The 17,676-nt window shown below is 41.3% G+C and overlaps 1 protein-coding gene across 1 annotated transcript in view; it reads right to left on the bottom strand.

Moving 5' to 3' along the window:
• Positions 1 to 836: 836 nt before the first annotated feature.
• Positions 837 to 17,676, bottom strand: part of iqgap1 (IQ motif containing GTPase activating protein 1) — a 144,958-nt gene continuing 128,118 nt past the window's right edge. Inside the window, exons 30-37 of the mRNA XM_049602676.1 lie at positions 15,742 to 15,844; positions 9,595 to 9,730; positions 9,373 to 9,460; positions 7,245 to 7,454; positions 6,992 to 7,158; positions 6,083 to 6,205; positions 2,908 to 3,016; positions 837 to 2,788 (exon numbers count right to left, since the gene is read on the bottom strand). Coding sequence (XP_049458633.1) covers positions 2,675 to 2,788; positions 2,908 to 3,016; positions 6,083 to 6,205; positions 6,992 to 7,158; positions 7,245 to 7,454; positions 9,373 to 9,460; positions 9,595 to 9,730; positions 15,742 to 15,844 — 1,050 coding nt within the window. The 3' untranslated portion in view covers positions 837 to 2,674. The remainder of the gene's footprint in view (positions 2,789 to 2,907; positions 3,017 to 6,082; positions 6,206 to 6,991; positions 7,159 to 7,244; positions 7,455 to 9,372; positions 9,461 to 9,594; positions 9,731 to 15,741; positions 15,845 to 17,676) is intronic.

Genomic DNA, 17,676 nt, shown 5'->3' with positions numbered 1-17,676 from the left:
GACAGTGACATAGGAATCTGTTCTTATTTAAATCTGCACACATTTGGATGCTGAGCTTCCAGTTTCTTTTACCAATGACTGCTGATTTCTTCTCTTCTTTTTTAACTGTTGCTCAGAGGGATCTTTGTTTCTTTCAGTTATCAGCCTGACTGAACCATTGTACATCTTTTTGTTGTCCATATGCAAAGCAAATGTTTCATACTTAACATCTATTTGTAAAAAAAAAAAAAAAAAAAAAAAGGCTTTTTTTACAACCTAAAAGCATCAAAGACCATTCCAAGAGTAACCCTCTCAGAAAATGACTGAATCCAATCAGGCTTTTGTGGCTTTTTTATGGTTGTGAGTAGGACCTGCACACAGTGGTGCAAGAAGTATTAAAGTAGTGAGATAAAAACACTCATCACGAGTGAAGTGGAAGTAAAGCAACATAAACTTAATAAAATCAAAAGTGAAAGTATTCATCAACTAGTAGTATGCCTCTGTGAATGTACACATTTAATTTTTAATACTGATGCATTAATATTTAAGCACTACTTTAATGTTGGTGGGAGGGAGATGATTGTTAATGCTTTCTGTATCTGTAACCATGCATCATATTTTATAAAGTTTTCATATTTTTTATGTAAATCTTCTGTAATTATAGCAGTCAAATAAATGTAGCTTAACAACAATACAATATTACCCACTAAAATGTAATGGTGTCAAAGAATAAAGTAACAGAAGCTCTAAAGTTGAATAGAAGTACACCAAAATTGTACACATGTACAGTAGTTGAGTAAATGTGTTCAATTCAGCACTGCCTGCATAACAAAAACTGCAAGATGGGGGAAGACACATTGCATCTGTAGAGCTTTATTCTGTATCAGGTAAAATACATTTAATGGACTGTGCATGAGAGCGCGGCCTCCTCCATTTCAAATAACAGTCATCCACCTGTCATGGCAGCTTTACATAAGAAGGAAAACCAACATTTAGTTCAATGAAATCTCAATTCAAGGCTTTTAGAAATAAGTCAAACTCTGTTACAAAAAATAGAAATTGGATGGTGTGGAGTGACATCTACTGGACCCACAAGTTAAGTTTCCGTAATACTGCACATCCTCAAGCTCACACACATGATCTGTCTTTGCAAACATCAACTACAGCATAATATGGACTGACAACATATAAAATATAAATAAGGGAAACTTTGTCAAATTATTTTCAACAAGACATTGTGAAAATCACTGTATTCCATATTCCATCCTACACTTCTAGATTCTATCCTGTTTTACATACATGATGTTATATATATTTAAACCAGTTCTGGAATGTAACAATATCCTGTGTTTCAGTTAAACAAGACAAAAAGCCCATGAGACAGATCAAACATTATATGTATACTTTCCAGTAAGACATGTGAGAAAGCCAATGATTGAGCACATCTGCACAATTCTGTGTGCTGGAAGTGCAGGAGTGCCACGTCAGGAGTGCCTGCTTAGGAATGTCAGAGCTAAAAGCAGAGATGCACTGCAGGTCAGTTCTGAGCACCAGGGCTGTAGTCATGGCTAGCTCAGTCAAGTCCAAAACAAACGGACATCCTGACTCTTCAGGAAAGACAGGAAAGACTCCCGAGTCAGATTGGTGCCAGCACAGACTGGACTTGAGTGGTGTAATGTGAGTTTGTCATGTAACAAATTAAATCCTAAAGATAATAATAATAATAATAATAATAATAATAATAATAATAATTAACAACTAAACAGTTCATATATATATGAACTGTTAAGTTGTTAATTTTATATATATATATATATATATATATATATATATATATATATATATATATATACACACACATATATATATAGATATAGATAGATATATATAGATATATAAACTGTTAAGTTCAACAGCTCAATATGAGCATGCCATCTCTGATGCCACTTCCTCTTTGCATAAATATCAGAATATTTGTGTGTTGGTGGTTGTGTTGAGGTGGGTCAAATAATATTCAAATCTATAAATGTGAGAAATACCTGAATTACACTCCTTTTAAAATAAGATATGGTATAGAAGGAGGAGTGCATCTTGTTTTTTTCCCCCCACAACTCTTTAAGTTTTTCTTTCCAATTGGTCTAAAGCAGCAACACAAAATCACATCAAAACTGTCCCAGAGGAGATCAAGAGCAGGTGCCATGTCCTACAGCCCTGCTTATGAGCTAACACTTTGGTATTGGCGGAGATATTTACCAGACCTCTATCTGTCAGGTGAGCAGATAAACTAACAGCTAAGAAGGACACAAAAGGTGATCTCTTTACATAAAACTTACATTTTTTTTTATAATTAATCAAGGCCCATGCACAAGATATTCAGAATGTTTAAAGCAAAACATACATATGTTAAACCTCTGACCTAGCTGCAGTTACAGACAATAAAGACAGTAAGAAAAAGACTCCAGGAAGCTTCTGTGGTGTGCTATCTAGAGTTACACAACAGAGTGTTCCATTAAGAATAAAGCACATATGGTGATCTACATAATAAAAATAATAATGCACATACATTTGCATAGGCACAAAAGAGAAGTGCAGAATGTATAGGAAAGCCATGATGGTTCAAGTCAGGGCTTTCTGCAACCCTAAAAGTGGGTTTTGTGGTTTAAATCAGTGTCTGTTGCCCTTTGACCCTCTCGTTCTATTTCCCGTAAAATTTCTTGTTGAGCAGGAAAATGAGCAGGTTGACATTGACAGTGGCTCTGTCAAAGAGCTTCATCACTGCCACACCTTCATACTGCAGTTGGAGAAGATCCTGCCAAACAAACCCAGAAACAATTAGCTACAGTAAATATTCACAGGTAATGTCTCTATAACATGTACCAAAATTCACTGTCTGTCTGTCTACTTTACTGAAGTAAAAAGAAACAATACCTGATATTCTAACTGCAGTGTCTCCAGGTGCACGCCCATGAACTTGGCCTTGACCTCAAACACTCCGACAGTCTCTGATGGAGAGATCTCAAAAATGGCATTCTTGAACCTGTGAGAGGTAAACAGGAGGGGAGAGTCATTAATGTGGATAAAGGAGTAACTATGAGATAAGAAACTGATCAGTGAGAGCCTGCTGATTCTTCCTGAATTTTACTAACATTGGTGAAACAAAGTGAGCCAACTGTTTTTTCACAAAATGACTGACAGGTGTTTAAGATTCATTAGACATAAACATGTCACGTTTTGATATTGAACATAAGATAAAATTATAGCTGCTGCGCAGCAATGGTCGGGGCCGGGCAATTTTAGGCAAAATTAGGCAATTCTGAGCAACACACACACTAAAACAAAGCATATCACAACATAGAAGTTACATCATATAATTATGGCATGCCCTTCAAATTGTGGATGAGTGGCTGAAGTGATCAGACTCATAATATACAAAGGAAAGAAAAAACTCAAGAACAAGAAAGTAAGAATAACATTAACTGCTAGCAATTATGAACAAACTGGCCTGATCTAGCTTAAAGCTAAACATTATCCATGGTGACAATGATGAAAACATTTTTTAAAATGTAAAAGTAGCTATTGGATAGGCTCTGCATATTGACTGATAGCTAAGCCAAATAAACAGGGAAAAGAGACAAGGATAACAGGGAAAAGTGTTGATAAAGAGTATTTGTCTCTCCGAGAAATTGCCTGGATCATAATTAATTTAACCTTAGTAGTCTCTAATCCACATAGCATGATGCCTGAACATAGGACTTTCACATTAGAATGTCCAATCTGCCTTAGCTGAGGCTTGAACTCACAACTTCTGAGACTGAGATCCGTCTTCTATCTCACTGAGCTAATTGGCAAGTGACAGTTCATGTGTGGCTTCACAAATTGACTAAGCCAAGCATCAGGATGCCAGACAGAAGCCATCCATGCCATGGAAAAGCAAATTTCAAAGTGAAAGTTCCAAAGCTGTAGCACATATGGTTGATTTGTTATGAATTTTCAAAGTTTTGAAATTTAGAGGCTTGCTGTAGCGCCACCATCAGGATTATTGTCTTGTGTTTCCAGTTGAGGACATCTGGCATGGGACTGGACTTTTATGAAAAGTTTGGGCAGATTTCTCATATGGAACAGTTGCACGAGCTGAGGCTTGAACTCACAATCTTCAACACCAAGAACCATCCTCTATCTCACTGAGCTAATTGGCAAACAGAAATGTCACATGTAGCTTCACAAATTGACTAAGCCAGTCACCTGTGTGCAAGACAGCAGCTGTTAGTGTGTAAAGGCAGATTTCAAATGGCTGTCAAAAATTCAGTTATTAAGACAAAAATCAGAAAATACACAAATTGCATCTAGACAGCATGGAGATGTTGGTAGTTTGTTTTTAACCATGATTTATTGGCTCCATAAGTGATAAACTGATGTTTAAAAATGCCATTTTTGCATTGACTCCAACTGTTCGCATGAGAGCGAAATTCAAAATGCTGTAAAAAATTCAGTTTTTGAGACAGAATTCTGATATTTTCCAAACATCATCTACCATGACTCCAAAATGTTGTCATTTTTTTTAATGAACATTTAAAATGTATTTAGCAAATATATGTTTACAATACCGTTTACAGTCAAATATTTTGATGCACTGTAGGCTCAATTTTCGATAAATCAAAAATCTGTGTGGATCGTTTGTGTAGGACAGTCTGAAGATGCTCTGTAGCAAGTGTCAATTGAGCAAAAATTGTGGGAGGAGATAGGTTTAATAGGTTTTACAGTTTTTGAAAAAATGTGATGGACTTCATAATTTGCAATAGGTTTAAATGTACAAAAGTTTCTTCAGTATTGGGGCTACATTTTGGTGAAAGTTGCAAATCTGTAGCACATATGGTTGATTTGTTGTGAATTTTCAAAATTTTGAACTTTAGAGGCTTGCTGTAGCGCCACCATCAGGACTATTGGCCTGTTTTTGCAGCTGAGGCAATCTGGCATGGGACTGGACCTTTGTGCAAAATTTGGTGATTTTTCGTGCATGGGAAGTAGGATTTCCTCGTTAGAAGAAGAAATAAGAAGAAGAACATGCAAGATAACAATAGGGTCCTGGCAGCTTACGCCAGGGCCACACTGCCTGCGAAGCACAGTGCACCAAAATTCTCGCGCGAGCCGGAGCAACTCCATTCACATCAGACGCGCATTTCTCCACGCCGGTCGACAAGCAATTCTGCTCCCAGCTGTTGTTTTTCCATCATGGGTAACTGCCCGGCTTGGTACATTCGCTCGCGGCTTGTGCAGAAAATAGACCAGACGCCGAAATGATCGCTGCAGGGCCAGCGGCAGAGCTGCGCGGCGCGGCCGGTGTGGATGACACAGTCGGTTAACATGGGCGCCAAAAGGAAACTGGCTTGACTTCTCGGCACTTCGAGGCTATTCGCGGCGCTTCCGCAGGCGGTGTGGCCCTGGCATTAGGCTGCGCGGCCCCTAATAAGAGTTGAGTAGCATGACAGTAGGGCTTAGCAATATTTTGACATCATATCTATATTGTGACATGAGACCAGGAATATATCTCAAATCGCATTTTAATGCAGTACACTATGTACACTACGCACTTCTAGTGCTGATTAAAATGTGCCGCTGTTGCTAGGAGCAAGTTAGCAAGCTAGTAAATGCTAATATTAGCACTTGCGAACTTATTCGCGGTACCAAATCATTACAGACCCAACTGATTGCTTCTATTTGACAACAGTATTGGTACTTAGTGCACAAAACATGTAGAACTAACAGACTCCTTGTTGTCCCCAGTCGCTATGTCAAAAGTTGGGAAGTTTGCTATGTCACAAAGATGGCAACCCTTGAGGGTGAATGCAAAAAGATGCAAGTGAAGAAAACATGGATGCAATTTAAGAGACATGGGATGCACCCATGGATTCTCTCAGTCTCATTATGTTCCACTCGAGAGCAGCTGCTGGGTCAAATGTGACACCTAGTGGTTAAATTTAGCATCCCAGTCCAGTTCGGTCTTTAGATAACATCAAACTGGTTTAAACATTTTTCCCACTGACCAAACCCTACTGGCAGGTGTAAACTGGAACCTTGGCTTTGTGTTTCAGGAAGCAGAACTCACTGGTTGGGCTGCAGATCCTCAATCGAGATCAGCACGCCCTTCTCATGGAGGCGAGACGCGGTGTACTTCTGTGAAACCTGTTTACTCTTCTTGGCTTTGTTGTCGCCTGGTTTCTTTGACAACCTTAAAAGAGGGAAAGACAAGTGTGCATGATACCATCTCTTAGCTCATAGTATGAATGGCTCTTCAGGTTTGTTCAGCATGTTTGGAAAATGATCAACAGAGGACTAAAGGTAGTTTTTTTGAGAATGGGATTGTACTTGACACAAAGGAAAACTTTAAAATGATCTGGCCTTTATCTGGTTTTGATCTTTGCTGTCTGTTGAGTATACACTGTAGCTTTGATAATGCTTCTCTCTACTTGATGGCAATCTGTTTCATATGTATGTGAGTTGGTAGTTTAGATCCTGGTCCTTGGTACCCACAGTACTGGTTTTCTGTCTAACTAGGCGGCAGCAGCATTCTGCACTCCAGGAGTAAAACAGCCACAGAGAGGAAATCCGAAATGAAAACCAGTGGGACTCTGAGGATCAGCACTATGACCCGATGCCTGTTACAAGCGACCCAGTTCTGATTTTTGGCACAATTCAGAATTGTGCTTTTAACCAGAGGGGGGAAAGTTGGAGTAGTGCTCTACCCAGATGACAGGTTGCTCCCACTGTCCCGGCCCATCTTCTGCACCTTGACCCTGGGATGTAAACACTTATAACTTCAGCTTGAAATAAAATGTTATGTATGAGCACCATATAGATGGCCGTGTAACTTTGCTGACAGGTTTAAGGTAGATGTAAACTGGCAGCCCAAAATGAATCAAATCTGATATAGCTCCGGGATGATTGTTGTGAGGGTAAAAATGCTGGAAATAAAAAATAAATCAAACATGTTAAAATAACATGAAAGGTCACTCACTTGCCCTTGCTGGCCAGGTTGTCCATGCATGTCTTGATATACTGATTGTAAGAATCAATCTGAACGTTGTAAAAATTGGTCTTTGAATTCAGCGCAGCATTGGTCTGCTGGAGTCTCACCAGCTCAGCTTTTCTACGCTGACGATACCGTCTCTGATTCCTTATGTCCTGGAACACATATAAAAAAACAGCTCAGTAATACACTGATTATTTTAATTGTTCACAGAGATAATCTGTCGTATTTGTATTTTTACCTTGGCTATGTCGTTGATGAGGTCCTGATAGCGGTTCTCAGGGTGAACCTTCCCCAGCTCGGCTAGCCTCTGCAGGTTGCTCTTGATCTTGTCCTTCTTGCCCTGCAGTGTCAGGCTGTCATCGACCACTGGTTTCACCTGCTTCATCTTCTCTGGAGTCTTTGCATCTCTGATGGCCCTCCTCTGCATGGCACGCTGGTACTCTGCTTCCTGTCACCCAGGGAAATAAGATGGTTTATAGTCATTATAGTTTCAGTTAAACAATGTCACTATAGACAGAGCTAAACAGGAGCACCTTGGGAGCCAAATGGTTCTCTAGTTCCAGTTCAGATGTGGGGCCTTTGTTGTACGCCCCCATTGTTCAAATGTGCCTCTACACTGTCATCTGTCAAATAAAGGCAAATATGCTGAAAAACACACAACTAGAATTACCACCTTGCGGTTGTATGCCTGCACGAACCAGTCCAGTTGCACTTATAGTTTACATCCATGTCTGTGATAAAATGGACACTTCACACACATCTTCCCCTGACAGCATAGAAGATCTACACAATCAACACACTTTCAAGGTGGACACCCAAGATTATTATCACTAATTCAGTATCTGGCCGAATGCCTCCCCCTCTGTTCCTCAGATATGATGCTGAGTAATGGCCAATGACGTGTTTTTGAAGAACATTACGATGTCACAGTGAAGCTGACTTTTGACCTTTTGGATATTGAAATGTCATCACTTCATTATTTTATCCTATATTCTTGAGTTATGGCCAAAAAATAATGTTTGTGAGGTCACACTGACTTTCGACCACCAAATTCTAATCAGTTCATTCCTGAGTCCAAGTAAACGTTTGCCAAATTTGAGAAAATTCCCACAACGGATTCTTAAGAGATTGTATTCACGAGAATGGGATGTCCGTACGTACACATTTACTGTATGGACAGACAACCTCTATTGCTAGTATGGAGGCATAAAATAGGAAAATTATTGCCTCACAGTTGTATGCCTCCCAAACTCTGTACAGACGTATATGTAGCCATTACAGTTGACAATGCTTCAAATATGAATGCCGTTGCAAAGAAGCTACAAATTGTAACACATGCTTGCGTTTTACACAACTTCAACCCGGCAGCACAGAAGATCTATACAATCAGCACAGTGTCAAGGTAGACACCCAAGATGAGTGTCACCAAGCAGAGCAGATCAGCCGCCTCTTGTATTGTGCCAGAAAACAATCCAGTAGTTTTGTACTTTGTTTTAAATACAGCACCTGTAAATTTCTTTTAAAGCTATAGTTGGTAATCCTGTTCAGAAACACTTCTTGTTATACTGGGTGAAATGGTCCTTCCATCCTGAGAGCAGTCAATACATAATGTGTTCAGAAAAAGGAATAAAAAAAATCCGACCTCTGTGGCAGCTGCAGGCCTGTAAAAACTCTGACCAATCCCTGCCATTCAGTGCGAATGGAAAGAACCTATCAGATGCCTTCATGTCTCGTCCTGCCCGAGCCCCCCTCCGTCCCTCCCTCCCTCCTCCCTGCATGCACTCATCACGTGTCACCGTTGCTGGAAATATTCAGCACACTCCTCAGCAGAAATACCGAGTTAGCAGGAGTTTGCTGAACAATGGCAGAGAAAATGCAGCCAAAAGTACCATTTCCAGCGTTAACTGTAACCGCTCGCCCCGCTAAACAGGCTGAGAAAAGAAAGTCGGAGGCAGAAAAGGCTGCGACGAAAAAAAAAGGCTTTGGATCATCAGACATCAACATCGGTGCAGCTTTTGAACGGTGGAGACAACTGAGGGAACTGAAGGGCCTGAAAAGTGATGCAGAGGTTGCTGTCTGTCTGTTGTTGTTGTTTATTTGTTTGCTTCGGGGGGATTTGTTATTTTACTCGGCTCTCCTCTGCCCTGCTGAGTCTGACTCCTACTGCAGGATGCGCGTTCAAGCTTGTGGGGCCGTGGCTTTTGACGGAGAACTGACAGGAGGGGGAGGAGTGGGTGGAGCTTAGAGGAGGTGCCGCTTTCAAATCCTGCTAGCTCTCCAACATTACCAACTATAGCTTTAATTGTAGGTCCACAAAATTAGCAGTAGTAGTTCAAGTTTTACTGGCCCTAAATCATGTCTCTGACCTGTTCTGCGCTCGCAGTCGAGTCCAGGATCTCAGTCAGAGTTTCCCCAGGCTGGAACCTGATCACATCCACAATCAGCCTCTTGGTGCTGAAAAGAACAAACAAAAACACAGATATTTCAGAAGATCCTTGATTTGCAGTATATGGCTATATAAATAAAACTGACTTGGCTTTTTTTTTTTAAAACAACCATATCAATCTAACTAGCTAGTACGAATTTACTTGAGCAACAGAGTCCGGGCGTCCATCTCAGCATTAGCCTCACCAGGGAGGTCAAATTTGTTAGTGAGTGTGAGTGAAACCTCAGTCTTCCCCATCAGCTCTTTGTTAGGGTCGTCAGGAGGAAGAGGATTTTCACCTGAATGAGACAGAGAGCAAATCAGACCAAGCAGCAGTTTGATTAAAGGATCAGATTATAATGGGTGGTTAATAACTGCTCTCATCTTCATCTGTGACCTGTTACTTAAGGCAAGGTCAAACATTTACATAATTACATTATTCACAATATTCACAGAAAAAAAAGATTTATTTAAGTATTTTGGAGTTGATAAAGGTGCTGAATTTTCCTAAGAAATAATGTATACACTCATTCAAAAGTCATCCCTTTCAATACAATCATCACTCATGACCCACTCTTGGTGTGTGGCAGTGTATTTTTCTGCAGAGGCTCTGCCCCCTGCCTGGATTTTCTTATTTTCCATCTTATTTTTGACTTCACAGCAAGCAGGTGGAGTTCTCACTTTATAAAAAGGTAGTGAGCAATTGCCAGACCATAACCAGCACAAATCTAAGAGGAAGCTATAAAAAATGTGCACACAGCACAGCAAAAATGCACAGCAAGATGAAACGTCAAGCAGATGGAGCTCGCAACTTGATGTGAGTGAATCTGGTTTGCTTTCACCCTTACTGCTGATACTATTCATAAAGAGTTACCAACAATTCATGTACAGTTCCTTAACCTTTAATGGTTCATGTGATCCCAAAAATTCATCAGAGGTACAAATGTCTGTGGATTAATCATGTTTTATCAAATCAGTTGAATAAATAGGCCTGTGTTCTCAAAAAGTATTAACATGCCCCTCAGTAAGGATTGCTGCTTTTTAATTTTGCAATATAGTATACTCTTGTACAACAAATTTTTTGCTGGACTGGAACCACACTGACTAAAGCCCCTTTCCCACTGGGCAAAAAACCTCACTAACATTAACCAACATCTGGCTTTTTATATGGGGAAGGTTACAATCTGCATTCACTCATTCAGGGGTATTTATTGGCTCCAGCTCTGATCAACTTCATTCGTCAATGATGGAAATACAACAAACAGGTATATGCTACAATTTTCGCCTCTTTGCCAGCACGATGCAATGCGGGTTGCCACAAAATACTGTATGTCTTCATCCAAGCAGTGCTTGAACATTAATCTGCACCAAGTTTGAGAGACTAAATAAGAAACAGATATATAAAAGAAAAAAACATCTTAACATTTTTACTGGTCTCTATGCTGCTTTACTGTTTACTAACCTGTTTTCCAGCCCATCTGTGATGTAAAAAAAACACCGCACACGCACTTGGATGGAAACGAACAATATTTTGTGGTGGTGCATCACTTCAACTTGTTAGTAAAGGGGTTAAAATGAGCGCTTTCACTTTGGTGTTGTATTTCCATCAATGGCGATCGAACTGAAGCCGACAAATACCTGTGACTACTGCAGTCATTTGACCCAGGTGTGAATGCTGATTTTAACCTTTCCCATTAAAGAGGGATTCCTTTGCGCATGTGTCGGCGTCTGTAGCTGCCTGTCTGTGCTCTCCCTAACCCGCGATTTTAAACTGATTTATTTTAGCTTTGGAGTGACTTTTAAGCTATCTGCTTGGACATCAGTTGTTTTTATTTATCTCATTTAATCGGACGTTATTTTAATCACTGGATTAAGCATTAGGGGTTTTAACAGCCAGACACGGCCTGCTTGACAGGTGGGAAAACTTTCGCCAGCATAGCCTATATGGCTACATCTATGCACGCTGATGTGGACCCCCAGCTTGTAAAAGCAGACAAAAAGATTTCTGACCTCAAAGAGGACATTCGCCGGCTCTCTGGTGAGCTAAACATCAAATCCTCCATGCTGACCGCCCTCCAGGAGGTGACTCATGAACAGTCGCTCCAGATCGCCTCACTCACGGCGGCCCTCCAGGACACGGTGCACTGGGATCCCAGCGCTTGGCCTCCACCGTCCTCCAGCTCAACACCGAGTCGCCGGTGGCCTTGGGTGGAGGTGGTCGGCAGGGGTGAAAGAGACCCTGACTGTGCTGCCTCACCTCCGCGCCTCAGCCTGTCAAACCGCTACAGCGACCTGGCATCGGACGGAGATCCAGACGGTGGCACTGCAGACGCTGCCGCTGCGGCTCCTTCCCCGCCGACCGGTGCTGTTCCAGCCGCTCCCCGCTTGGAGGAGTCGGCCTCGGCGGTGCTGTGGCTCCCTCTCCGCCGGCCGGTGGTACACCTGCAGCGCCCTGCACGGATGGATCCGCGTCTTCGTCGCTGGCACCTGTGGACCGGAGTGCCGCGGCTGCAGGACCCGACCATCGACTCCCATCCCGGACATCAGCTTCCGGAGGCTCCTAAAGGAGGCTGTACGGAGACGCTCCGGGGGACTCCTCTGCCACAGCCGGGACCGGGACCGCGACCGCCGAGTCGCCGCCGCTCCTGCCCCCCCGGTCACTCAGCATGGACCGTCCACCTGCCTCATGTGAGTCACCCAATCCCCATCGTGTTCCTCTTCGTCCTCTTTTCCCTCCTTCCACCGTGTTGTTTGGAGACAGCATCATCAGGAATATTCGTTTTTTCAACGCCACAACTCACTGCTTTCCTGGAGCCACAGTTCCGGTCATCGTTGACAAACTTCCAGAACTGCTTCATTCACTCCCTTCCTCCATAAATCGGCTGATTTTCCATTTTGGCTCCAACGACACGGCCCGCCGGCAATCAGAGCAGACAAAAATAGATTTTGTAGCTCTTTTTAACCTTTTAAAAGACTGTGGTAAGTCGGTCTTTATCAGCGGTCCCCTGCCAACACTGTCCCGCGGGGCAGAACGCTTCAGTCGGCTACTGAACAGAGACATGGCTTGGCACTGACGCACCTGTTGTTCTCACCGAGGCCTGCCCACCAAATTTTAATTTTTTATTTTCTACTGGGGAGACTGCTTCAGTCACTAAAACTTAGCTGCACTCTACTGAAGTTTCTTATAACAGCTACTCATCATTTGAGTATCATGCCTTTGTTTTTGGCAGCCCTCCTATTCTTTGTATCACAGTTTATAGACCACCCCACCATTCCACCTCTTTTATCACTCATTTTTCAGAACTATTAACAATCATACACACCACCTATAACAGAATTTTAATAACTGGTGATTTTAATTTACATATTGATAATACCTCGGATCCAATGTCCAGAGAATTTTTAAACCTTTTAACCTGCATGGATTTTAAACAGCATGTCACACAGCCAACTCACAACAGAGGACACACCCTGGACCTGGTCATAACCTATGGCCTGTCCACTGGTGTGTCCTCTGTTGTTGACCTGGCTGTGTCTGACCCCTACTGTGTGTATTTTAACATCACCAGTTTTAGCCATCAGGAGGCCCCGGTGAGAATGGTGAGGAAATGCTACCTAACTTCTGAAGTGGCTGCAAATTTTATCGAGATTTTACAGTGCATTCCTGCTGAAATTTTACCTGCACCCTGTGATTTTATTGTGGACAATTTTAACAGTAAATTAAAGTCAACACTTGACTCAGTGGCTCCACTTTTAACCAAAATCATAAAAACAAAACCTACACCCCCGTGGAGAAATGATAACATCGAAAGACTGAAAAGAAAATGCAGGAGTGCAGAGAGGTGGAGAAAAACCAAATTGACAGTTCATTTTGAAATATTACGCAAACAACTCAAAACCTACAATAAAACAGTCAAACAGGCAAGAATATCCCACTTTTCAAAACTCATTTCCGATCACAAAAACAACCCCAAATTTCTTTTCTCCACCTTCGATCTTTTAACCAGCACCAATTTTAATAAACCATCCAACATATCAACAGATGCCCTCTGCGAGGACTTTGCAGACCACTTCAGAAGTAAAATCAATGATATCAGGTCCAGTCTTTTATCCCAACGGAATGTAATTTTTAACACACCTGGATCATTGCTTTTACCTGAGGAAACACTGGAGAGTTTTGCCCTGGTTGATGCAAGGACACTTGCATCAACCAGTTTTCTCTCAGGTAAACCCAACAACTTGCCTTTTAGATCCGATTCCCACATTACTTTTAAAGACATTTTATGGATTCTTTGAGGAACAGATTTTAAATATAGTAAATTACTCTCTTCATACAGGTGTCTTCCTGGCTGCCTTCAAAATGGCGGTGGTGAAGCCCCTTCTGAAGAAAAGTAATTTAGATCCCAACATTTTTAATAATTACCGACCTGTATCCAACTTACCGTTTTTAAGTAAGATCTTACAAAAACTGGTTTTTAACTAAGTAAATGATTTTTTAAAAAGAAACAGTATTTTAGAGAAATATTACCACAGTACCAAGACAGCCCTTTTAAAGATTTTAAATGATATCAGGTTGAATGTTGATTCACAAAAACTCACAGTTTTGGTACTACTGGATCAAAGCGCCGCCTTTGATACAGTAGATCACCACATTTTATTAAACACACTCAGAAACCTGGTGGGCCTCTCTGGTACTGTTTTTAACTGGTTCAGCTCTTATCTCACAGATCGTTGTTTCTTTTTAAGTATGGATACATGTTCCTCCACAACGCATGAAATGAGGTGTGGGGTGCCCCAAGGGTCAATTTTAGGTCCAATTCTTTTTAATCTATACATGCTTCCCCTTGTGGACGTCATCAGGAGGCACATCATCAGCTTCCACAGTTATGGAGATGACACAGCTGTACATCGCCGTGTCTCCTGATGACACAGGGCCAATTGATACCCTTTTTAACTGCATTTTAGATATCAAGTCATGGATGGCAGTGAATTTCCTACAGCTCAACCAGGACAAAACAGAGGTTTTAATTATTAGTCCTGAAGGCCAGAGAGAGAAACTTTTACCAAAACTACAAGATTTTAAACCTTCACAATGTGTAAAGAAACTGGGCGTCATTTTTGACTCTGAGCTTAGTTTTATTCCACACATCAAAAATGTAACAAAGACAGGTTTTTATCATCTTAAGAATATAGCCAGAGTCCGCCCATTTCTCTCTCAGGCTAACATGGAGGTGCTGATGCATGCTTTTATCTCTTGTCGTTTAGATTACTGTAATGCCCTGCTGTCTGGTCTTCCCAAAAAGACCATCTCTAACCTGCAGCTACTCCAAAACTCAGCCGCACGAGTGCTGATGAGGACCAGAGGGCGGGAGCACATTTCACCAGTTTTGCAATCGCTGCATTGGCTCCCCGTGTGTTCAGGATCGATTTTAAGGTTCTTTTATTAGTTTTTAAATGTCTTAACGGCCTTGGGCCATCTTATTTATCTGACCTGCTTTTATCATATCAACCCTCGCGGATCCTGAGGTCCTCCGGCACCGGCCTTTTAACTGTTCCAAGAGTTAGAACCGAAAACCCACGGGGAGGCTGCATTCAGCCATTATGGCCCTCACTTATGGAACAGCCTGCCGGAGAGCATCAGAACTGCAGAGACTGTTGATGTTTTTAAAAGGTGGCTCAAGACTCACCTTTTTAATTTAGCTTGTAACTGATTTCTTTTACTCTGTTAATTCTTCTATTATATGTTCTTTTTACTTTCTAATGCTTTTAAATGATTTTTCTTTAAATCTTTAAGCATTTTAGTTTCTAAATCTTAATTAATTAATTAATTAATTTATTATTATTATAAATATTATTTTAATCTTAAACTCTTTAATTTTTCCTAATCTCCACACCATGTGTGGAGTCCACCCCGGTCTGTCTGGTCGGGGTGGTCTCTGTGGCGACGCTCCCTGTGGCTGTGGGCTGTAGCGCCTCTCAGTGTAGATGGCTCCCCATAGGTGGTTCTTTCCTCACCTGGTTCCTCAGTGCCCAGCCATGTTATTGACTATATTGACTGTGTGTGTGTGTATGTGTTTATATGTGGGGGTGGGAGGGGCGGGTTTTCAATATGTATGTATTATTTTTGTTTGTTTTTATTCTGTGAAGCACTTTGTGCTGCATTTTTAATGTATGAAAAGTGCTATACAAATAAAGTTTGATTGATTGATTGATTAAAGATAAAAAGCCAGACGTTAGTGGGATGTTAGCAGGTTTTTTTGTGCAGTGGCAAAAGGGCTTAAGAAAGTCTTCCCTGCCTCACTCCACCCACCGATGAGGGACTCTACGGTGGGAACCTCGCCCAGGTCCTCCAGCAGCTCATGGATAGGGTCATTATGCTCGGGAGCGATGGCGTCCTGATGGTCCAGCAGCAGCTAACAGGAGAAACAAACACAGTCAGTGTGTTAGTTATACTGTACAAGAAAAAAACTCTCAAAAACATGGTGCAGTGTGTAGGATTAGTGTGTAATACCTGAAACTAAGAATTGGTTTTGTTAGCTTTGAATGAGCCCATCATGTCTATATAAGCCTTGTGTCCACCACGCAGTCTGGTACAGTTTGGCACACATTTTTTTCCATTTCCACTGTGAAAAGTTGTGGATGGTGCCAATGGAACTGTTCTTAACCCATTTTTGGTCACCCCTCTGTTGGGGCACCTAGGACACAGATCTGGTAGGAGGTAGGTAGAGCTAGAAACACTGCAGTCCATTGACTGGTCAATAGAGGATGGTCACTGGAGTTGTAGCTGGTTTTGAGGCTTATGTAACCACTGTTCATGCCGTGGCAAGTCTTATGTATATTAGTAAACTATCACTATAAAATTAAAGGATGTTTTGCTGCCTCTCGCAGCAGCTGTAGACTGAGAAAAAAAATAGCTTAATTCACTGGGCTGACTGCTGGCAACTTTTAAGGTGGAATGTTTACTTGTAATGTTTCATTTCATTTCATTTCATTTCTTGGTTTATTTTGTCGGGACAGTACATACATGATGTAATGTAAATATGCTGGAGTTAGCATGCATGCTAAATTTCATCTGCAGTCCCCAAACAATAAACATAAAAAACAGTCAGCACATTACAATACAAAAGACCAGTGTAAACAGTGTACATGTACAAACATGCAAGCCAGATTAAGAATGCTCACAGGTTTGATTGTCTAGGATCCAATTTTTAAGTTGCACTTTAAAAGACCCAAAAGATGGACACTCTGTTATCTTGACGGGTAACTTGTTCCAGTTTAAACTTCCCTGAACTGACAGTACATTCTGAGCGAAGGTTGATCGTCTAAACTGCACCTCACAAACCCCTCTGGTAGCAGCCCTTGTCCCAGTGCCCCTGTTGGGCTTTCTTTTTATGAATTCTACCAGAGGTGGCGTGCATAGTCCATGTAGAACTTTGTAGATGACACATACCTGTTTAAAAAGCTTAAAATTATCAAAACTAAAAAATCATAATTTTTTAGGATGTTGCAGTGATGGTGTGACCGTGTTTTTTTTATCAAATACCTTTAATGCTCTCTTGTATAATTGTTCAATGGGTTTGAGTGTCGTCACACCTGTGAAAGACCAGTCTGTGAAGCAGTAGTTGATGTGAGATAAAATACAGTACAGGTACGTCCTAGCAGCACCGACTGTCAGAAAGGGTCTGATTTGTTTACTGTTACTCAATGCATGAGTTGACAACGTGAATCCATCAGCACACCTTAAATTTCAGTATGACAACTTTAACCATTCCATTAGTTTTTATTTTCTCTCTTGGATGACATACACTTTTGGTAATAAGGGGCTCTTCAAGCGTTTAAAAGCATAAATTAATTTCAACTGAATTATGTGAACTGCATATGTTGTAATCCTCACTTGGTGAAAAAAAAGTGTTGCGAAGAATCGTTCCTGTGTGCTATGGCAACATCAAACCCCTGTGCTTGCCTGAGATGGACTAAATGCACAAAGCCACTATTTTTAAATATCCCATCGAGAGAGACTCTCACTGCAGCCTGTTCTATTTTGTTCTGAAAATGTGAGTGGGCAACCCCGTTCTGTGGATGATAATTGAGGTGCAGACTTCCATCTCTGTCACTGGTGAGGAGGAAATACAGCAAGAGCTGGACGGACCAGTGAGTGACAACAACCCTGACCACATTTTAGAGTACTGTTTGCAGTGGAAACGCTTAAGGAACTAGGGTGTAGGTACCATGTCTGAAGGGTTAC

Source organism: Epinephelus fuscoguttatus, linkage group LG2, assembly GCF_011397635.1.
Source record: "Epinephelus fuscoguttatus linkage group LG2, E.fuscoguttatus.final_Chr_v1".
Classification (NCBI taxonomy): Eukaryota; Metazoa; Chordata; class Actinopteri; order Perciformes; family Serranidae; genus Epinephelus; species Epinephelus fuscoguttatus.
This window is presented reverse-complemented; position numbering and strand designations above follow the sequence as displayed.